Genomic DNA, 22,107 nt, shown 5'->3' with positions numbered 1-22,107 from the left:
TGCTGCTTCACAGCGTCAGGGACCCGGGTTCGAATCCCGGCTTGGGTCACTGTCTGTGCGGAGTTTGCACGTCCTCCCCGTGTCTGCGTGGGTTTCCTCCGGGTGCTCCGGTTTCCTCCCACAGTCCGAAAGACGTGCTGGGTAAGGGTGCATTCACAGCAAGAAGTCTCACAACACCAGGTTAAAGTCCAACAGGTTTATTTGGTAGCAAAAGCCACAAGCTTTCGGAGCGCTGCCCCTTCGTCAGGTGAGTGGGAATTCTGTTCACAAACAGGGCATATAAAGACACAAACTCAATTTACAAAATAATGGTTGGAATGCGAGTCTTTACAGGTAATCAAGTCTTAAAGGGCGCATTGGCCGTGCTAAGTTCTCCCTCAGTGTTCATGGAAATCATAGAAACCCTACAGTGCGGAAGGAGGCCATTCGGCCCATCGAGTCTGCACCGACCACAATCCCACCCAGGCCCTACCCCCACATATTTACCCGCTAATCCCTCTAACCTACGCATCCCAGGACTCTAAGGGGCAATTTTTAACCTGGCCAATCAACCTAACCCGCACATCTTTGGACTGTGGGAGGAAACCGGAGCACCCGGAGTAAACCCACGCAGACACGGGGAGAATGTGCAAACTCCACACAGACAGTGACCCCGAGCCGCGAATCGAACCCGGGTCCCTGGAGCTGTGAAGCAGCAGTGCTAACCACTGTGCTACCGTGCCGCCCCTCTGTGGGTTTCCTCCCACAGTCCGAAAGACGTGCTGGGTAAGGGTGCATTCACAGTAAGAAGTCTCACAACACCAGGTTAAAGTCCAACAGGTTTATTTGGTAGCAAAAGCCACACTAGCTTTCGGAGCGCTGCCCCTTCGTCAGGTGAGTGGGAGTTCTGTTCACAAACAGGGCATATAAAGACACAAACTCAATTTACAAAATAACGGTTGCAATGCGAGTCTTTACAGGTAATCAAGTCTTAAAGGGCGCATTGGCTGTGCTAAGTTCTCCCTCAGTGTTACCCGAACAGGTGCCAGAGTGTGGCGACGAGGGGATTTCCACAGTAACTTCATTGCAGTGTTAATATAAGCCTTACTTGTGACACTAATAAATAAATAAACTTTAAGGATGGGAATAGAAGGATACGGTCCCTGGAAGGGTCGGGGGTTTGAGTTCAGTCGGGGGCAGCGTGGTCGGTGCAGGCTTGGAGGGGCCGAAGGGCCTGTTCCTGTGCTGTAATTCCCTTTGTTCTTTGTGGCAGTGATGAATCAAATGCAGTCAGAGAGATGACAATGCGGACTGTCAGGGGGAAGACAAAGGGTTAAGAGAAAGGCAGTCGGGAGTGGGTGGGCTGGACAACGGAGGTTGTAAACGCCCAGCTGAGATTTCTCTGCCTGTGAGCGCAGCACCTGAAGGGGACAGAGAGAGAGAGAGAGAGACGGAGCGAGAGATGGAGATTCAGAACAAGCTGCTGTCCGCCCAGTGCTGTGCCTACCTGCTGGCGCAGGTCTTCTCCCTCTTTGTGGTGGTGTCCCTGGCACAGAACGGGCGGGATTTCCAGGGCAAGTGCTTACTCTTCAGCCAGGCCTTCTGGAGGGAGGAGAACGCCACTGGCTCCCACATCAGCCGCTTTGTGGTGAAGGAGTGGGGGCCGCCGGCCGCCTGCCAGTTCTGCACCTTTGTTGGCATCTTCACCCTCAGCCTGTGCGGCGTGCAGGCCTGGAGGACTCTCTTCTACCTCTGCAAGGGGCACGACGAGTGAGTCGGCACACCAACCCCGACCCCCCCCCCCAACCCCCACCCCCACCGCGGCAGACCCCCCCCCCCAATCCCCTGGCACCCCCCCCCCCTCTACCCTCCCCCAGTCAGAATCAGCTGCATCCCCCACCCCTCCACGCAGCACCCACCCCCTTCCCCAGCACCCCCCCACCCCCATCCCCCCCGGCAGCCCCCTCCTCTCCCCCCACTCAGAATCAGCTGCATCCCCTACCCCTCAACGCAGCACCCAACCACCTCCCCCCCGCCACTCACCCTCCCCTCCCCCGGAATCCAACCCCCTCCCCCCGGAACCCACCCTCCCCTCCCCCGGAACCCACCCCCCCTTCCCCCAGCACCCACCTCCCCTTCCCCCAGCACCCACCCCCCCCCTTCCCCCGGAACCCACCCTCCCCTCCCCCGGAACCCACCCCCCCTTCCCCCAGCACCCACCTCCCCTCCCCTGGCACCCACCTCCCCTTCCCCCAGCACCCACCCCCCTTCCCCCAGCACCCACCCCCCTTCCCCCAGCACCCACCCTCCCCTCCCCCAGCACCCACCCCCCCTTCCCCCAGCACCCACCCTCCACTCCCCCGGCACCAAACCTACCCTACCCTGGCACCCACCGCCCTTCCCCCAGCACCCACCTCCCCTCCCCCAGCACCCACCTCCCCTCCCCCAGCACCCACCGCCCTTCCCCCAGCACCCACCTCCCCTCCCCCAGCACACACCCCCCTTCCCCAGCACCAACCCTCCACTTCCCCAGCACCCATCACCCCTCCCCCAGCACCCATCCTCCACTCCCCCGGCACCAACCCTACCCTACCCCGGCACCCACCGCCCTTCCCCCAGCACCCACCTCCCCTCCCCCAGCACCCACCTCCCCTCCCCCAGCACCCACCTCCCCTCCCCCAGCACCCACCGCCCTTCCCCCAGCACACACCTCCCCTCCCCCAGCACACACCCCCCTTCCCCAGCACCAACCCTCCCCTTCCCCAGCACCCATCACCCCTCCCCCAGCACCCAACCTCCCCTCCCCCGCCACGAACCCCCCTTCCCCCAGCACCAACCCTCCCCTCCCCCGACATCCACCCCCCTTCTCCCAGCACCCACCCTCCCCTCCCACAGCACCCACCTCACCTCCCCCAGCACCCACCCTCCCCTCCCCCAGGGTGTGGGGAGTGAGGGGGAGAGTGGGATTAGACTGAGTGGGATATTAAAGGGTGCGGGGAGTGAGGGGGAGAGTGGGATTAGACTGGGTGGGATATTAAAGGGTGCGGGGAGTGAGGGGGAGAGTAGGATTAGACTGGGTGGGATGTTAAAAGGTGCGGGGAGTGAGGGGGAGAGTGGGTTTAGACTGGGTGGGATATTAAAGGGTGCGGGGAGTGAGGGGGAGAGTGGGATTAGACTGTGTGGGATATTAAAGGGTGCGGGGAGTGAGGGGGAGAGTGGGATTAGACTGGGTGGGATATTAAAGGGTGTGGGGAATGAGGGGGAGAGTGGGATTAGACTGGGTGGGATATTAAAGGGTGCGGGTAGTGAGGGTGAGAGTGGGATTAGACTGGGTGGGATATTAAAGGGTGCGGGGAGTGGGGGGGAGAGTGGGATTAGACTGGGTGGGATATTAAAGGGTGCGGGGAGTGAGGGGGAAGAGTGGGATTAGACTGGGTGGGATATTAAAGGGTGCGGGGAGTGAGGGGGAGAGTGGGATTAGACTGGGTGGGATATTAAAGGGTGTGGGGAGTGAGGGGGAGAGTGGGATTAGACTGGGTGGGATATTAAAGAGTGAGGGGGGGGTGGGATTAGACTGGGTGGGATATTAAAGGGTGCGGGGAGCGAGGGGGAGAGTGGGATTAGACTGGGTGGGATATTAAAGGGTGCGGGGAGTGAGGGGGGAGAGTGGGATTAGACTGGGTGGGATATTAAAGGGTGCGGGGAGTGAGGGGGAGAGTGGGATTAGACTGGGTGGGATATTAAAGGGTGCGGGGAGTGAGGGGGAGAGTGGGATTAGACTGGGTGGGATATTAAAGGGTGCGGGGAGTGAGGGGGAGAGTGGGATTAGACTGGGTGGGATATTAAAGGGTGCGGGGAGCGAGGGGGAGAGTGGGATTAGACTGGGTGGGATATTAAAGGGTGCGGGGAGCGAGGGGGAGAGTGGGATTAGACTGGGTGGGATATTAAAGGGTGCGGGGAGTGAGGGGGGAGAGTGGGATTAGACTTGGTGGGATATTAAAGGGTGCGGGGAGTGAGGGGGGGTGGGATTAGACTGGGTGGGATATTAAAGGGTGCGGGGAGTGAGGGGGAGAGTGGGATTAGACTGGGTGGGATATTAAAGGGTGCGGGGAGTGAGGGGGAGAGTGGGATTAGACTGGGTGGGATATTAAAGGGTGCGGGGAGTGAGGGGGAGAGTGGGTTTAGACTGGGTGGGATATTAAAGGGTGCGGGGAGTGAGGGGGAGGGTGGGATTAGACTGGGTGGGATATTAAAGGGTGCGGGGAGTGAGGGGGAGAGTGGGATTAGACTGGGTGGGATATTAAAGGGTGCGGGGAGTGAGGGTGAGAGTGTGATTAGAGTGGGTGGGATATTAAAGGGTGCAGCTGTTCGAAAATGCTGGGTGAGGGGAGGACTGGACAAAAGGAAAGGTCAGTGATCGGTTGGAGTCTTGTGGTGATCGGGGAAGGTGACATCACAAAGATCTCAGCGATGAAGAGGCAAAGGGAGTGGGAATAAATGGTTGTATTCAAGAGACAAAGCCTTGGTCCAGAGTAGGTATTAATAACAGAATAGAGACCTGAAAGGATACTAAACATGAAGACAAGTAGATTCTGCACGTTCTCCCCATGTCAGCGTGGGTTTCCTCCGGGTGCTCCGGTTTCCTCCCACACTCCAAAGTGTGCGGATTAGGTGGATTGGCCATGCTAAATTGCCCGTCAGGGGGACTAGTTGGGTAAATACATGTGGTGACAGGGATAGGGACTGGGTGGGATTGTTGTTAGTACAGACCCGATGGGCCAAATGGTTATCATCTGCATTCTAGGGATTCTCTGATTCTCTGAAAAGTCTGACAGCAGCAGGGAAGAAGCTGTTCTTGAGTCGGTCGGTACGTGGCCTCAGACTTTTGTATCTTTTTCCCGACGGAAGAAGGTGGAAGAGAGAATGTCCGGGGTGTGTGGGGGTCCTTGATTATGCTGGCTGCTTTTCCTGAGGCAGCGGTTTAGGTGGATTGGCCATGCTAAATTGCCCCTTAGTGTCCAAAGATGTGTGGGTTAGGTGGATTGGCCATGCTAAATTACCTCTTAGTGTCCAAAGATGTGCAGGTTAGGTGGATTGGCCATGCTAAATTGCCCCTTAGTGTCCAAAGATGTGCAGGTTAGGTGGATTGGCCATGCTAAATTACCCCTTAGTGTCCAAAGATGTGCAGGTTAGGTGGATTGGCCGTGCTAAGTTGCCCCTTAGTGTCCAAAGATGTGCAGGTTAGGTGGATTGGCCATGCTAAATTGCCCCTTAGTGTCCAAAGATGTGCAGGTTAGGTGGATTGGCCATGCTAAATTGCCCCTTAGTGTCCAAAGATGTGCAGGTTAGGTGGATTGGCCATGCTAAATTGCCCCTTAATGTCCAAAGATGTGCAGGTTAGGTGGATTGGCCATGCTAAATTGCCCCTTAGTGTCCAAAGATGTGCAGGTTAGGTGGATTGGCTATGCTAAATTGCCCCTTAGTGTCCAAAGATGTGCAGGTTAGGTGGATTGGCTATGCTAAATTGCCCCTTAGTGTCCAAAGATGTGCAGGTTAGGTGGATTGGCCATGCTAAATTGCCCCTTAGTGTCCAAAGATGTGCAGGTTAGGTGGATTGGCCATGCTAAGTTGCCCCTTAGTGTCCAAAGATGTGCAGGTTAGGTGGATTGGCCATGCTAAATTGCCCCTTAGTGTCCAAAGATGTGCAGGTTAGATGGATTGGCTGTGCTAAATTGCCCCTTAGTGTCAGGGGGCCTAGCTGGGGTAAATGTGTGGGATTATGGGGATTGTGGTCGGCGCAGACTCGATGGGCCGAATGGCCCCCTTCTGCACTGTCGGGATTCTAAGATTCTATGAAATGAATTTCTCCAGCCGGAGGGTGGGTGAATCTGTGGAACTCGTTGCCCCAGAGGAGGCCAGGTCATTGAGTGTATTGGAGACAGAGATGGATAGGTTCTTGATTGGTGAGGGAGGGTCAAAGGTCATGGGGAAAAGGGCGGGAGACTGGGGTTGAGAATCTTATCAGCCACGGCGGAGCAGATGGGCCGAATGGCCTAAATCTGCTCCTATATCGTATGGTAATGACAGGGAATCCTGTGTTTTAGTTATTTTGCGTTGCTTGCTCCTTCCAGCACCTTCTTCTCCGCCTTCCTGAACCTGCTGCTGAGCTGTTCGGTCTTGTTTTTGACCATTGTTGCCAGTGTAATGATCAGCGTGGGTTTCAACATCTGGTGCGATGTGGTTACCGACCACGGGAACATGCCTCTGAGGTGAGTAAACAGTAAATGGCAGAACCCTGAAGGGTATTGATAGGCAGAGGGATCTGGGTGTACAGGTACACAGGTCACTGAAAGTGGCAATGCAGGTGGAGAAGGTAGTCAAGAAGGCATACGGCATGCTTGCCTTCATCGGCCGGGGCATTGAGTTTAAAAATTGTCAAGTCATATTGCAGCTTTATAGAACCTTAGTTAGGCTGCACTTGGAATATAGTGTTCAATTCTGGTTGCCACACTAACAGAAGGATGCGGAGGCTTTGGAGAGGGTACAGAAAAGATTTACCAGGATGTTGCCTGGTGTGGAGGGCATTAGCTATGAGGAGAGGTTGGAGAAACTTGGTTTGTTCTCACTGGAGCGACGGAGGTTGAGGGGCGACCTGATAGAAGTCTACAAGATAATGAGAGGCAGAGTGGATAGTCAGAAGCTTTTTCCCCAGGGTGGAAGAGTCAATTACTCGGGGGGCACAGGTTTAAGGTGCGAGGGGCAAGGTTTAAAGGAGATGTACGAGGCAGATTTTTTACACAGAGGGTGGTGGGTGCCTGGAACTCGCTGCCGGGGGAGGGAGTGGAAGCGGATACGATAGTGAGTTTTAAGAGGCGTCTTGACAAATACATGAACAGGATGGGAATAGAGGGATATGGTCCCCGGAAGGGTAGGGGGTTTTAGTTCAGTCGGGCAGCATGGTCGGTGCAGGTGTGGAGGGCCAAAGGGCCTGTTCCTGTGCTGGAATTTTCTTTGTTCTTTGAGTCTGCCGGTTTTGCCACCCTCCCCCGATAGTGGGGGAGAAGGGGGAGAACAGACCAACACAGGGTACAGTGGGCCCAATGGCTCCCTCCTGCCGCTGTGTCTCTCGCTCCAAGGGTGTGACCCTCTGACAACTCACACTGGGTTTCAACTGGTGGTAACTTTCAGGGCGAGGGGGGAGGGGGGGGGGGGGGGGGCGGAGCGGGGAAGAGGGGGGGTGGGGGGGGAAGAGGGATGGAGGGAGGGGGGAGACATTGAGGGAGGGGAGGCGGCATGATCTTGAGGGGACAGTACGAGTGCCAGTCATTGATAGTCTCATGTCTCGAGGTCACATCCGCCCCTCTTGGGGTGGGGTTGGGGGGGGGGGGTAAGGGGTAAGGGATGAACATCAACCATTAACCATGGGTGGCACAGTGGGTTAGCGCTGCTGCCTCACAGCGCCAGGGAGCCGGGTTCAATCCCCGGCTTGGGTCACTGTCTGTGTGGAGTCTACACGTTCTCCCCGTGTCTGCGTGGGTTTCCTCCGGGTGCTCCGGTTTCCTCCCATAGTCCGAAAGATGTGCGGGTTAGGTGGATTGGCCATGCTAAATTGCCCCTTAGTGTCCAAAGATGTGCAGGTTAGGTGGATTGGCCATGCTAAATTGCCCCTTAGTGTCCAAAGATGTGCAGGTTAGGTGGATTGGCCATGCTAAATTGCCCCTTAGTGTCCAAAGATGTGCATGTTGGGTGGATTGGCCATGCTAAATTGTCCCTTAGTGTCCAAAGATGTGCGGGTTAGGTGGATTGGCCATGCTAAATTGCCCCTTAGTGTCCAAAGATGTGCAGGTTAGGTGGATTGGCCATGCTAAATTGCCCCTTAGTGTCCAAAGATGTGCATGTTGGGTGGATTGGCCATGCTAAATTGCCCCTTAGTGTCCAAAGATGTGCATGTTGGGTGGATTGGCCATGCTAAATTGCCCCTTAGTGTCCAAAGATGTGCGGGTTAGGTGGATTGGCCATGCTAAATTGCCCCTTAGTGTCCAAAGATGTGCAGGTTAGGTAGATTGGCCATGCTAAATTGCCCCTTAGTGTCCAAAGATGTGCATGTTGGGTGGATTGGCCATGCTAAATTGCCCCTTAGTGTCCAAAGATGTGCATGTTGGGTGGATTGGCCATGCTAGATTGCCCCTTAGTGTCCAAAGATGTGCATGTTGGGTGGATTGGCCATGCTAAATTGCCCCTTAGTGCCCAAAGATGTGTAGGTTAGGTGGTTGGCTATGCCAACTTATCCCTTAGTGTCAGGGGGACTAGCTAGGGTAAATATGTGGGGTTATGGGGCTAGGGCCTGGGTGGGATTGTGGTCGGTGCAGACGTGATGTGCCTCCTTCTGCACTGTCGGGACTCTATGATTAGCTGAGTTTCTGGATTAATAGTCTTCGTGACACCACCGGGCCATCGCCTCCCTTGACTCGGCAGTGTAGCGTTGGGGAGGAACTGGAGGTGTTGGTAAAATTGGGAAACATTATTATTCACGCATGTGAAGTTTTGGAAACTGAGGGCCCTTCAAAACAAAAAATTCCTTGTATCTCTGTGGGATTGTTGGAAGTTTTGACGATGGGTGGGTTCTGGGTGTGTTACAGCGTCGGCCATATTGGTCAAGCAGGCCTGAGGCCTAACTGTCTTCCCCGTGTTGATCCGGGCCTGATTTCCGGCTCTGTTTCTTCCCTACACAGCTGTGAGGAGATTCAGTCAACCAATCTCCACCTGGATGTTGACACGTCGGCGTTTTACATCCATTTCAGGCTTGCCCAGGTGAGTGTGCAGCCACGCCAAGTAGGCCTCGCGATTCAAGAGTGGCTCCGACTTCCCTCACCCCCTGGAGGGCAGCTCTGCTGGGCCGGTGGTTAGCACTCGCACCCTCTTCCCTCTTGGAATTGTGGGTCCCCACTCTAAGACTTGAGCACCGAATCGAGACCAACTCTCCCCAGTGTCAGCACCGAGGGAGTGCCGCACTGTGGGAGGGTCAGTGCTGAGGGAGCACCGCACTGTGGGAGGGTCAGTGCTGAGGGAGCACCGCACTGTGGGAGGGTCAGTGCTGAGGGAGTGCCGCACTGTGGGAGGGTCGGTGCTGAGGGAGCGCCGCACTGTGGGAGGGTCAGTGCTGAGGGAGCGCCGCAGTGTTGGAGGGTCAGTGCTGAGGGAGCACCGCACTGTGGGAGGGTCAGTGCTGAGGGAGTGCCGCACTGTGGGAGGGTCGGTGCTGAGGGAGCGCCGCACTGTGGGAGGGTCGGTGCTGAGGGAGCGCCGCACTGTCGGAGGGTCAGTGCTGAGGGAGTGCCGCACTGTGGGAGGGTCAGTGCTGAGGGAGCGCCGCACTGTGGGAGGGTCAGTGCTGAGGGAGCGCCGCACTGTGGGAGGGTCAGTGCTGAGGGAGTGCCGCACTGTGGGAGGGTCAGTGCTGAGGGAGTGCCGCACTGTCAGAGGGTCGGTGCTGAGGGAGCGCCGCACTGTGGGAGGGTCGGTGCTGAGGGAGCGCCGCACTGTCGGAGGGTCAGTGCTGAGGGAGTGCCGCACTGTGGGAGGGTCAGTGCTGAGGGAGCGCCGCACTGTGGGAGGGTCAGTGCTGAGGGAGTGCCGCACTGTGGGAGGGTCAGTGCTGAGGGAGTGCCGCACTGTCGGAGGGTCAGTGCTGAGGGAGTGCTGCACTGTCGGTGGGTCAGTGCTGAGGGAGCGCCGCACTGTGGGAAGGTCAGTGCTGAGGGAGGCCGCACTGTCGGAGGGTCAGTGCTGAGGGAGCACCGCACTGTGGGAAGGTCAGTGCTGAGGGAGTGCTGCACTGTCGGAGGGTCAGTGCTGAGGGAGCGCCGCACTGTGGGAAGGTCAGTGCTGAGGGAGTGCTGCACTGTCGGAGGGTCAGTGCTGAGGGAGCGCCGCACTGTGGGAAGGTCAGTGCTGAGGGAGGGCCGCACTGTCGGAGGGTCAGTGCTGAGGGAGCGCCGCACTGTGGGATGGTCAGTGCTGAGGGAGCGCCGCGCTGTTGGAGGGTCAGTGCTGAGGGAGTGCCGCACTGTGGGAGGGTCAGTGCTGAGGGAGTGCCGCACTGTCAGAGAGTCAGTGCTGAGGGAGCGCTGCGCTGTTGGTGGGTCAGAGCTGAGGGAGTGCCGCACTGTCAGAGGGTCAGTGCTGAGGGAGTGCCGCACTGTCAGAGGGTCAGTACTGAGGGAGCGCCGCACTGTGGGAGGGTCAGTGCTGAGGGAGTGCCGCACTGTCGGAGGGTCAGTGCTGAGGGAGTGCCGCACTGTGGGAGGGTCAGTGCTGAGGGAGTGCCGCACAGTGGGAGGGTCAGTGCTGAGGGAGTGCCGCACTGTGGGAGGGTCAGTGCTGAGAGAGCGCCGCACTGTGGGAGGGTCAGTGCTGAGGGAGCACCGCACTGTGGGAGGGTCAGTGCTGAGGGAGTGCCGCACTGTGGGAGGGTCGGTGCTGAGGGAGCGCCGCACTGTGGGAGGGTCAGTGCTGAGGGAGCGCCGCAGTGTTGGAGGGTCAGTGCTGAGGGAGCACCGCACTGTGGGAGGGTCAGTGCTGAGGGAGTGCCGCACTGTGGGAGGGTCGGTGCTGAGGGAGCGCCGCACTGTGGGAGGGTCGGTGCTGAGGGAGTGCCGCACTGTGGGAGGGTCAGTGCTGAGGGAGTGCCGCACTGTCAGAGTGTCAGTGCTGAGGGAGCGCTGCGCTGTTGGTGGGTCAGAGCTGAGGGAGTGCCGCACTGTGGGAGGGTCAGTGCTGAGGGAGCGCCGCACTGTGGGAGGGTCAGTGCTGAGGGAGCGCCGCACTGTGGGAGGGTCGGTGCTGAGGGAGCGCCGCACTGTCGGAGGGTCAGTGCTGAGGGAGTGCCGCACTGTGGGCGGGTCAGTGCTGAGGGAGTGCCGCACTGTCGGAGGGTCAGTGCTGAGGGAGTGCTGCACTGTCGGTGGGTCAGTGCTGAGAGAGCGCCGCACTGTGGGAAGGTCAGTGCTGAGGGAGGGCCGCACTGTCAGAGGGTCAGTGCTGAGGGAGCGCCGCACTGTGGGAAGGTCAGTGCTGAGGGAGTGCTGCACTGTGGGAGGGTCAGTGCTGAGGGAGCGCCGCACTGTGGGAAGGTCAGTGCTGAGGGAGCGCCGCGCTGTCGGAGGGTCAGTGCTGAGGGAGTGCCACACTGTGGGAGGGTCAGTGCTGAGGGAGTGCCGCACTGTCAGAGAGTCAGTGCTGAGGGAGCGCCGCGCTGTTGGTGGGTCAGAGCTGAGGGAGTGCCGCACTGTGGGAGGGTCAGTGCTGAGGGAGTGCCGCACTGTGGGAGGGTCAGTGCTGAGGGAGTGCCGCACTGTGGGAGGGTCAGTGCTGAGGGAGCGCCGCACTGTGGGAGGGTCAGTGCTGAGGGAGCGCCGCACTGTGGGAGGGTCAGTGCTGAGGGAGCGCCGCACTGTTGGAGAGTCAGTGCTGAGGGAGCGCCGCACTGTGGGAGGGTCAGTGCTGAGGGAGCGCCGCACTGTGGGAGGGTCAGTACTGAGGGAGCGCCGCACTGTGGGAGGGTCGGTGCTGAGGAAGCGCCGCACTGTGGGAGGGTCGGTGCTGAGGGAGCGCCGCACTGACGGAGGGTCAGTACTGAGGGAGCGCCGCACTGTCAGAGGGTCGGTGCTGAGGGAGTGCCGCACTGTCAGAGGGTCGGTGCTGAGGAAGCGCCGCACTGTGGGAGGGTCGGTGCTGAGGGAGTGCCGCACTGTGGATGGGTCAGTGCTGAGGGAGTGCCGCACTGTGGATGGGTCAGTGCTGAGGGAGTGCCGCACTGTGGGAGGGTCAGTACTGAGAGAGTGCTGCACTGTTGGAGGGTCAGTGCTGAGGGAGTGCCGCACTGTGGGAGGGTCGGTGCTGAGGGAGCGCCGCACTGTGGGAGGGTCAGTGCTGAGGGAGTGCCGCACTGTCGAAGGATCAGTGCTGAGAGAGTGCTGTACTGTTGGAGGGTCAGTGCTGAGGGAGTGCCGCACTGTCAGAGACGCTGGACTGCGATGCTAGTGTAGCCTGCGATTGAAGAATGCAGCATTGAGAGTGCCGGGTCTGGGGGCAGTCGAGACACTGTGTGATGGGCACCGTGTTGGGTGTGAGCTGTGGGCTGGAGAAGCCACCGAGATGATTTTTCTTGTGTCTAATGCTGAACCTCTCTCTCTGTCTTTCTTTCTCTCTCTCTGCTGCTCTCTTTGTGTCTCTTTCTCTCTCTCTGTGTGTCTCTATCTCCCTCTTTCTCCGTTTATCTCTCTCTATCTCTCTGTCTTCCCCATCTCTGCTTTTCTGTCTCTCTTTCTCTCCGTCTCTCTCTTTCCATCTCTCTCTGTCTGTCTGTCTCTCTCTCCGTCTTTCTCCGGCTCTCTCTGTCCCCTCTCTTTCTCTCTCTCTCTGTCTTTCTCTCCATCTCTCTCTGTCCCCTCTCTTTCTCTCTGTCTCTCTATCTCTGTCTCTCTCTCTCTGTCTTTCTCTCCATCTCTCTCTCTTTCTCCGGCTCTCTCTCTCCCCTCTCTCTCTCTCCGTCTCTCTCTGTCTCTCCCCTATTTTGCAGTTTGGTCTCTGGAGTGTCTGGACGGTATGGGTGCTGCTGTGTGTCCTGTCCTTCCTCAAGGTCTACCGCAACTACAAGCGCAAGGAGCTGGCCCGCTGCCTGTCCCGGGAGAAGGAGCTGCTGCTGAACCGCTCCACCCGCGGGCGGCCTCCCTCTGAGGAGCAGGCCGACCTCCCCAGCGTCTTCATCTGAGCCCACCCTATGGCGGGTGGGCAGTGCCAGGGCCCCGGAGCCAGCCAGCTGGGTAAAGGCCGGTGCACACTGCGGTCGGGCGGGCCCGAGGCCTCGGGCCTAGTTAGAGAAAGCCTTTTAGCGGGATCGATGAGTTGACCCCTGCCCCCTGAGGGCCGGGGTGAGGTGAGGCAGGTATTGGCCTCCGCTTTGACTTGGTTGTTGGCATTTGCAGTCCTCCCTGAACGAGGCTCCTTTCTGTTGTGTTTGCCCCCACGGCCTACCCTGCTATATTCCGATTTCCCCCCCACCCCTCCCCTCAGCCCCGGGGCGGGAAGCTAAGCCAGTCCCTGCTCCCTCCCACGAGCGATCAGATATTCGACCATGGGGGACATCGTGATCCGGTGGGGGGCTTCTGGCTCAGGGAGATGTGGGTGAGGCGGGCAGGGGGGGTGGGAATGTGGGCTTTCATGTGGTATCCCCTCCCCTCCCCAGGACTATCTGAGGTTTCTCTCCCCACACCCCCTCACCACTTACTCTCAGGGGTTTGTGTGACTAAGATGGGCAAAGAGAGGGGAGGGGGGGCATCAGGAGGAGCATTGAGATAGTAAACAGCACCCCCCGCCGTGTCACCAATCGCCACCCAATGCCCCCCCTACCCACCCACCCCCAAAAGTGCCCACACATGGAGGAGGGCGCGATCTGCTTTGTGCCCCCGTGATGCCCGCCTTGGTCGAATAGCCCCCTCCACCCCATTGCCCTGGGTTGCGGGTGAAGAAAGGTCATTTTGGGCGTGGTTCCTTGGAACTGAGGTGCTGTCACCCTGAGGAGAGTTGACGAGGGGGTTGGGGAGGGGGGGTGGGGTGGGCGAGGGAGTTGGGGGGAGCGCGGTGAGAGTGGGCGAGGGGGGGGGTTTGAGGGAATTCATGACTTAAAGGGGGGGGGCGGTGGTTTCAGGGCCCTGGGACTGTGGTCCCTCGGAGCTGTGAGATGGGGGTCACCGCACAGGGTGGATCCTGACTTTATTGGAAAGGTTGTGCTGGTAAAATCCAGGGGGGTCAGGGGGGAGATACGAGACCCCCCCTCCAGCCCCCCTGTCTCACACTCTGAGGCTGGGCTCCAGCGCTGCCCGCTGTGGCTCATGGACCGGAGGTTTAGTTTAATTTATTATCTGTATAAACAGTGTTACTGGAGCATCGACCTGTCTCTCATCCATTTCTATTTATTAAACTACAGTGAGAATGAGACTGTGTCCTGTGGTGAATTCTCCAGCCTCTCTCTCTCTGCACATTTCTCCATTCATTATCTCATGATGTAACCCCTTTATAGTCCTCTCTCTGTCTCTATCTGCCCCTCCATTTCTCTTTCTCTCTCTGTCTCTATCTGCCCCTCCATTTCTCTTTCTCTGTCTCTCTCTCTCTCTGTCTCTATCTGCCCCTCCATTTCTCTTTCTCTGTCTCTCTCTCTCTCTGTCTTTATCTGCCCCTCCATTTCTTTCTGTCTCTCTCTCTCTCCGTCTCTCTCTCTCTGTCTTTCTCTGCCTCTCTCTCTCTCGCTGTCTTTCCCTGCCTCTCTCTCTATCTCGCCCAGTCTTTCTCTGCCTGTTTCTCTCCCTCTCTGTCTTTCTCTGCCTGTTTCTCTCTCGCTCTTTCTCTCTCTCGCTCAGTCTCTCTCTCTGTTTCTTGTCTGTCAGTGTCTCCCTACCAGTTTCTCTCTCTCTATTTCTCTCATGGTCTCTCTGTGTCTCCCTCTCTCTATCTGTCTCTGTTTCTCTCGGCCTGCCTGGACCCTTCCAGGTCCTTTTCCCACTCAAACATGGGAACAGATGTGACAGAACTGTCACCTAGGAGCTCTGTCGCTCCCTCTCCCAATCTCTCTCGCTCCCAGAACCTTCCCCTCTGTCTCCCTATTTCTGCACCTCTCTCTGTGTCTTCCCCCAATTTCTCAATCTAATTCCCTGGCCCCCTCTCTCTGCCTTTTCCTCTCCCCCTCCCTGCCCCCCCCCCTTCTCTCTCTGTGCCTCCCTCCCCCCTTTCCCTCCCTTTCTCTGCACCCCCTATCCCTCCCCCTCCCCGCTCTCTCTGCTTCCCCCCTCCACCTCTCTGCTCCCCCCTCCCTCTCTCTGCCTCCCCCTCCCTCTCTGCCTCCCCCTGCCTCCCCCCATCTCTCTCTGTCTCCCTCCCTGCCTCCCCCATCTCTCTCTCTGCCTCCTCCTCCCCCTCTCTCTGCCTCCCCTCCCCCCCTCTCTCCCTCCCCCTCCCCCCTCTCTCTGCCTCCCCCTCCCCCCCTCTCTCTGCCTCCCCCTCCCCCCCTCTCTCTGCCTCCCCTCCCTCCCTCCCCCTCCCCCAACTCTCTGCCTCGTCCTCTCTCTCTTTTTCTCTCGCTCTCTCCCTCAACCCCACCAAATAATCCCCCCCCCACAACTCCCAGCAGACTGTAGATAAATCCGAGGGCAGCTGGGCCGATGTTTCTGTGGTAACCGAGAGACCCGGGAGACCCTGGCCCCCGCAGCTGTTTGTTTGAGAGGCTGATGGTGGGTTGAGGGGCAGGGGGGAGGGGGAGCCTTCAGTCGGAGCGAGGGGAGAGTGGGATTGATGGGGTTGCTCTGGTGTAATGGGTCTGCTCGGCTGAGCAGCTGTGTCTCGGAGGCTGAGTGCCAATTAGCTTCCCAGGAAAGGCTGCCTTTCCCTGGGGAATGTCTCAGCCAGATGCTGCCGCTTATCTCATCCCTCAGTCCCCATCCCCCCGCTGTGATTCCTGACCATTCCTCACTCTGTGACGGGGGCTGGCCAGGGTTGCTGGGACTCTGGAAGATACTAACCCCCCCTCCAACTAAAACAGAGGTAGTGGGGCCCTTTGCAATGCCCCCCCCCTGTCCGTGAGGCACTCACATGGTCAACTGCAGGCAGGGAGGTATAGACCATAGTGGGTCAGATCTCTTGATTTGATTTATTGTTGTCACATGTATTGGGATACAGTGAAAAGTATTGTTTCTTGTGCGCTATACAAAGCATACCGTTCATAGAGAAGGAAAGGAGAGAGTGCAGAATGTAGTGTTACAGTCACAGCTAGGGTGTAGAGAAAGATCAACTTAATATTTGATTTGATTTATTATTGTCACCTGTATTGGGATACAGTGAAAAGTATTGTTTCTTGCGCGCTATACAGACAAAGCATACCGTTCATAGAGTATGTGGGAGGAAACCGGAGCACCCGGAGGAGACCCACGCAGACACGGGGAGAACGTGCAGACGCCACACAGACAGAGACCCGAGCCGGGAATCGAACCTGGGTCTCCGGCGCTGTGAAGCAGCAGTGCCAACCCACTGTGCCACAATTCTGCAAAGCGATTTTTGGGGTAGGGAGATCCTGAGTTCGGGATGGGGCAACGGCGGGGCAGAAAGGCACGTCCGTATCACAAATCTACATGTAACGAAGGGCCCAGGAGCACTCAGCATTCTGCAAACTCTCCCCTTCCACAGCTCCGTTTAAAGAAGTGTGGGTTAGGTGGATTGGCCATGCTAAATTGCCTCTTAGTGCCCAAAGATGTGCAGATTAGATAGATTGGCCATGCTAAATTGCCCCTTAGTGTCCAAAGATGTGTGGGTTAGGTGGATTGGCCATGCTAAATTGCCCCTTAGTGTCCAAAGATGTGCAGGTTAGGTGAATTGGCCATGCTAAATTGTCCCTTAGTGTCCAAAGATGTGCAGGTTAGGTGGATTGGCCATGCTAAATTGCCCCTTAGTGTCCAAAGATGTGCAGGTTAGGTGGATTGGCCATGCTAAATTGCCCCTTAGTGTCCAAAGATGTGCGGGTTAGGGGGATTGGCCATGCTAAATTGCCCCTGAGTGTCCAAAGATGTGCAGGTTAGGTGGATTGGCCATGCTAAATTGCCCCTTAGTGTCCAAAGATGTGCAGATTAGATGGATTGGCCATGCTAAGTTGCCCCTTAGTGTCCAAAGATGTGTCAATGGAGAGGAGCACAAGGTGTGTCCCCCGCCTCCCCACCTGGCACGATTGAGGCATTCCGTACCCACTGCCCACCACAGCGGGTTGGGGGGGGACTTGGGGGGTGTTTTATCGAACCCCACTTCAATCATGTTTTGTCTTGATATTTTAAGATTCCCTTGACATTCTGTTTCCTTTGGTGCAGTATCCCCCTTAAAGGGCTGCCTTTCAATTTACCCCTCGGTTCGTTGATTGAGTTTATTTGGTCACCCCACATCCCCCCACCTCCCAAGGGGGCGCAGACTCTCCTCAGCTGTGTCCCTGGTACTTGGTCACCCGCTGCCCCAACACCACAAGTCAACGAAACGAAGGAGATTGTCATCGACTTCAGGAAGCGTAAAGGAGAACATGCCCCTGTCTACATCAACGGGGGTGAAGTAGAAAGGGTCGAGAGCTTCAGGTTTTTGTGTGTCCAGATCACCAACAACCTGTCCTGGTCCCCCCCACGCCGACACTATAGTTAAGAAAGCCCCACCAATGCCTCTACTTTCTCAGAAGACTAAGGAAATTTGGCATCTCAGCTACGACTCTCACCAACTTTTACAGATGCACCATGGAAAGCATCCTTTCTGGATGTATCACAGCTTGGTATGGCTCCTGCTCTGCCCAAGACCGCAAGGAACTACAAAAGGTTGTGAATGTAGCCCAATCCATCACGCAAACCAGCCTCCCATCCATTGACTCTGTCTACACTTCCCACTGCCTCGGGGAAAAGCAGCCGGCATAATCAAGGACCCCACGCACCCCGGACATTCTCTCTTCCACCTTCTTCCGTCGGGAAAAAGATACAAAAGTCTGAGGTCACGTACCGACCGACTCAAAAACAGCTTCTTCCCTGATTCTGTCAGACTTATGAATGGATCTACCTTATATTAAGTTAACCACTTAATGTTTAAACCTGAAGCTCTTCACCATTTCTACTTCGTCCCCATTGTTGTAGACAGGGGTATGTCCTCCATAGAAGTTCATGGAATCTACAGTGCAGAAGGAGGCCATTTGGCCCATCGAGCCTGCACCGACAACAATCCCACCCAGGCCTTATCCCCGTAACCCCAAATATTTACCTTCCTAATCCCCCTGACATTAAGAGGCAATTTATTGTGGCCAATCCACCTAACCTGCAGATAGTTGGACTGTGGGAGGAAACCGGAGCACCCGGAGGAAACCCACGCAGACACGGGGAGAACGTGCAGACTCCGCACAGACAGTGACCCAAGACGGGAATCGAACCGGGTTCCGGGCGCTGTGAGGCAGCAGCGCTAACCCACTGTGCCACCCTTCCACTACGCTTCCTGAAGTCAATGATTATCTCCTTCGTTTTGCTGACATTGAGGGAGAGATTATTGTTGCCGCACCAGTTCACCAGATTCTCTATCTCATTCCTGTACTCTGTCTCGTCATTGTTTGAACTTTCAGATGCACCATAGAAAGCATTCTTTCCGGATGTATCACAGCTTGGTATGGGGTCCCTGCTCTGCCCAAGACCGCAAGGAACTACAAAAGGTTGTGAATGTAGCCCAATCCATCACGCAAACCCAGCCTCCCATCCATTGACTCTGTCTACACTTCCCGCTGCCTCGGGGAAAAGCAGCCGGCATCATCAAGGACCCCACGCACCCCCGGACATTCTCTCTTCCACCTTCTTCCGTCGGGAAAAAGATACAAAAGTCTGAGGTCACGTACCGACCGACTCAAGAACAGCTTCTTCCCTGCTGCTGTCAGACTTTTGAATGGACCTACCTTGCATTAAGTTGATCTTTCTCTACACCCTAGCTATGACTGTAACACTACATTCTGAACTCTCTCCTTTCCTTCTCTATGAACGGTATGCTTTGTCTGTATAGTGCGCAAGAAACAATACTTTTCACTGTATCCCAATACACGTGACAATAATAAATCAAATCAAATTAAAGTCGAGATTCTGTGTAAACCTCATCCGGTACTCCAGGTGTGGTCTTGGCTGGGATCGGGTGTGTGGTCGGCACCCCATTGTCGGCCGCACTTGGTCGAGGTCATTGGGTTGCGCTGAGGCTTCATATGAAGCAATTTTTAAAAGCAGCATCTCGGCCTTTTGGCTAAGATGCAAATGAGCCCAAGTCTTGGAGGAGGAACCTCCCCCTTCTCCAATCAGCTTGGCTCATGTAGATCGGGCCCAGGACAGGACGGTTTGGTCGCTCGCCCTGTCTTGTCAGCCTGGATCTGAAATGTCTCAACTTGTTGAGACTCTGAATTGGATTTGATTTGATTGAATTGGAAAAGTATTAAAAAGGTGCAGGGGGGGGGGGGGGACAAGTCTCCAATCCAATCAGCATTCGATTCCAGGTTAATCGAACTCATTTTATAACGCACTGAAACCCCTGATCACAGCTGTGTGAATAATCGCAGTATTTATTTACAGAGTGCCGTGAATCAGACAAAAGGAGAGTTTGTACACAGAGAAACACCCAGAGTGGGAAAGTCTTAGCCTGTTGAGCTGTGGGCTCCTGTCACCAGCGCTGAGTTTGGAGGTGCAGAGTTACGCCATGTTGACACTGCAGGAAGATAATGACCAGGCTGGTCCTTACTCATGGCGGGCGGTTGCGAGGAAAGGAGCGACTGGCGTCCATCGGGCAGTCAGTGGTCAGAGGGCGCCCGGACGTGCCCGCTCATGAATCTATTCTGGAAAGAAAGGCAAACTTTCAGCATTTGGTGCGGCAGAAGCGAGAGGGATGCAAAATACGTTTTTTAAAAATGTATAATTTCAGTAGTACCAGCATTCCCTCCAACTCATCGATTGCCTCCTTGTCCGAGAGCGTCCTGTAAAACAGCAAAGGGGGGGGGGGTGCCAGTTATAATCGGCATCGTACGGCAAGCCCTCTTAGCTCTGCCCCTCCACGCCAGTCCAGTTTCGATCAAGTGGCCCATTCCTGGTGAGCTGGTCGACCACGTGAGGCATCGCATAGCGCTTTTTACGCCCATTGCCTGGTGAGGGAGTGGGGGGGGTGGTATCCTGGTTAAGTATCCTAGCTCAGAAGGCTAAGGAATTCATAGAATCCTTACAGTGCACAAGGAGGCCATTCGGCCCATCGGGTCTGCACCGACCACAATCCCACCCAGGCCCTATCCCCGTAACCCCCTCATATTTACTCTGATAATCCCCCCGACACTAGGGTCGATTTAGCACAGCCAATCCAGCACAGCTTTGAAGTGTGGGAGGAAATCAGAGGACCCGGAGGAAACCCACGCTGACACGGGGAGAGCGTGCAGACTCCGCACAGACAGTGACCCAAGCCGGGAATCGAACCCGGATCCCTGACGCTGTGAGGCAGCAGTGCTAACCCGCTGTGCCACCCGTAAAATCTCACCCAGGCTCTATCCATGTATTTACACCGCTAATTCTCCTGACAGTTTAGCATGGCCAATCAACCTAACCCGCACATCTTTGGACGGAGGGGGAAAGCCGGAGGAAACCCACACAGACAAAGGGAAAATGTGCAGACTCCACACCCGAGGCCAGAATTCAACCCGGGTCCCTGGAGCTGTGAGGCCGCAGTGCTATCGACTGTGCCACTATGTCTGCTACGACTCTCACCAATTTATACAGACCCGCCATAGAAAGCATCCTTTCCGGTTGTATCACAGCTTGGTCTGGGGCTCCTGCTCTGCCCAAGACCGCAAGAGATTACAAAAGGTCGTGAATGTAGCCCAATCCATCACGCAAACCAGCCTCCCATCCATTGACTCTGTCTACACTTCCCGCTGCCTCGGGGAAAAGCAGCCAGCATAATCAAGGACCCCCACACACCCCGGACATTCTCTCTTCCACCTTCTTCCGTCGGGAAAAAGATACAAAAGTCTGAGGTCACGTACCGACCGACTCAAGAACAGCTTCTTCCCTGCTGCCGTCAGACGTTTGAATGGACCTACCTTGCATTAAGTTGATCTTTCTCTACACCCTAGCTATGACTGTAACACTACATTCTGCATCCTCTCCTTTCCTTCTCTATGAACGGTATGCTTGGTCTGTATAGCGCGCAAGAAACAATACTTTTCATTGTATCCCAATACATGTGACAATAATAAATCAAATCAAATTAAAAACCTATCCCCACAAAGCCAGGAGTGAAGTGGGTGCCACCTCCTGATGCCCAAGAGCGATGAGCCCTCCGAGCCGCCAGGGGGCGCAGAGGAGCGGTGTTTCTCGTCGGCACATTACGGTAAAGCGGCGCAGGCGCTCGGCAGATTACGGTGATCGGCACTCATGCATATGCAAATGACGCGTTGATGAATATTCCGCGGCCGCTAATGAGCACCTCTCCATACTGTCGTTCATGTGGCGGAGGTTAAGGGTGAGAGCCCGGGCCAGCGAGCTCAGCTGCTGCAGGGCGGACTCCAGCACGGCCGCCTGGCTGTGGCCGGGGGGCAGCCGGGTGAGGAGGCCGCTGGGGCCCGCCGCCGGCTCTCCGCTGCCGGGGCCGCTCGAATCTCCCGCCGCCGCCGCCATTTGCAAATGGCGTCATGATGGTACGCGACGCGCTTACGTCTCCCTCGCTTCCGACGTGTCGACGTCACCACCGTCGAGGTGGGCGCGTCTCCTCCGTCGCGTGACGTCACCCTCACCTCGCAAGGGCAGTCCTCACTGCGTCATTGCGCTCTGGGTGTGATGACGTCACCATTGCCGAGGACTCTGGGAGTTGTAGTCCTTTCTGAGAGTTGTAGTCTTTTGTTCAGTACACTGGCTGGATAACTTCATGGCTTGTTTCTCCCCCAACCTCAACAGCACAAAGTCTGCTCTCTTAAGAGTATTTAAATTCGATTGAGTTATAAATCATACTATTTCAAGCACCTTAAGTGATATTTCAACTTGCTTTCAGCACTCCATTATTCACAGAATGGCTACAACATTGGTTGTTATACAATAAATGGCAGAGTCATCAGGAGTATAGAAACACAGAGGGACCTAGCTGTGCAAGTCCACAAATCCTTGAAGGTGGCAGCACAGGTGGAGAAGGTGGTGAAGAAGGCATATGGCATGCTTGCCTTTATAGGACGGGGTATAGAGTATAAAAGCTGGAGTCTGATGATGCAGCTGTATAGAACGCTGGTTAGGCCACATTTGGAGTACTGCGTCCAGTTCTGGTCGCCGCACTACCAGAAGGACGTGGAGGCTTTAGAGAGAATGCAGAGAAGGTTTACCAGGATGTTGCCTGGTATGGAGGGTCTTAGCTATGAGGAGAGATTGGGTAGACTGGGGTTGTTCTCCTTGGAAAGACGGAGAATGAGGGGAGATCTAATAGAGGTGTACAAGATTATGAAGGGTATAGATAGGGTGAACAGTGGGAAGATTTTTCCCAGGTCGGAGGTGACGATCACGAGGGGTCACGGGCTCA

General features: G+C 56.2%; 1 protein-coding gene and 1 long non-coding RNA gene across 3 annotated transcripts; one reads left to right on the top strand and one right to left on the bottom strand.

Annotated features, from left to right (window-relative positions):
* The first annotated feature begins 1,207 nt into the window (after positions 1 to 1,207).
* LOC144488400 (transmembrane protein 179-like) lies at positions 1,208 to 19,244 on the top strand. 2 transcript variants are annotated; one of them, XM_078206475.1, is made up of 4 exons: positions 1,208 to 1,749; positions 6,111 to 6,248; positions 8,712 to 8,790; positions 19,137 to 19,244. In XM_078206475.1, exons 1-4 carry the CDS (start codon positions 1,442 to 1,444, stop codon positions 19,200 to 19,202), a joined length of 591 nt encoding a protein of 196 aa, XP_078062601.1. In that variant the 5' UTR covers positions 1,208 to 1,441; the 3' UTR covers positions 19,203 to 19,244. The 2 variants fall into 2 exon arrangements, with proteins under 2 accessions (XP_078062601.1, XP_078062600.1); XM_078206474.1 differs by lacking the exon at positions 19,137 to 19,244 and adding an exon at positions 12,560 to 13,974.
* On the bottom strand, positions 19,110 to 21,221 carry LOC144488401 (uncharacterized). The gene is made up of 3 exons (XR_013496575.1): positions 21,031 to 21,221; positions 19,489 to 19,534; positions 19,110 to 19,396 (listed from the first exon to the last, which is right to left on the bottom strand). It is a non-coding gene; the product is annotated as an uncharacterized LOC144488401 (long non-coding RNA).
* Between the last annotated feature and the right edge of the window lie 886 nt (positions 21,222 to 22,107).

This window comes from Mustelus asterias, unplaced genomic scaffold (genome assembly GCF_964213995.1).
Source record: "Mustelus asterias unplaced genomic scaffold, sMusAst1.hap1.1 HAP1_SCAFFOLD_1531, whole genome shotgun sequence".
NCBI classification, from domain to species: Eukaryota; Metazoa; Chordata; class Chondrichthyes; order Carcharhiniformes; family Triakidae; genus Mustelus; species Mustelus asterias.
Note: the sequence above shows the minus strand (reverse complement) of the source record. Positions and strands in the feature narration are given on the sequence as shown.

What these genes read in the sequence shown, in the direction of transcription:
- LOC144488400 (XM_078206474.1), top strand. Translation starts at nt 1,442, where the DNA reads ATGGAGATTCAGAACAAGCTGCTGTCCGCCCAGTGCTGTGCCTACCTG. An exon ending in CTCTGCAAGGGGCACGACGA is followed by an intron (nt 1,750 to 6,110) that starts GTGAGTCGGCAC and finishes TGCTCCTTCCAG; the next exon opens with CACCTTCTTCTCCGCCTTCC. An exon ending in CACGGGAACATGCCTCTGAG is followed by an intron (nt 6,249 to 8,711) that starts GTGAGTAAACAG and finishes TTCCCTACACAG; the next exon opens with CTGTGAGGAGATTCAGTCAA.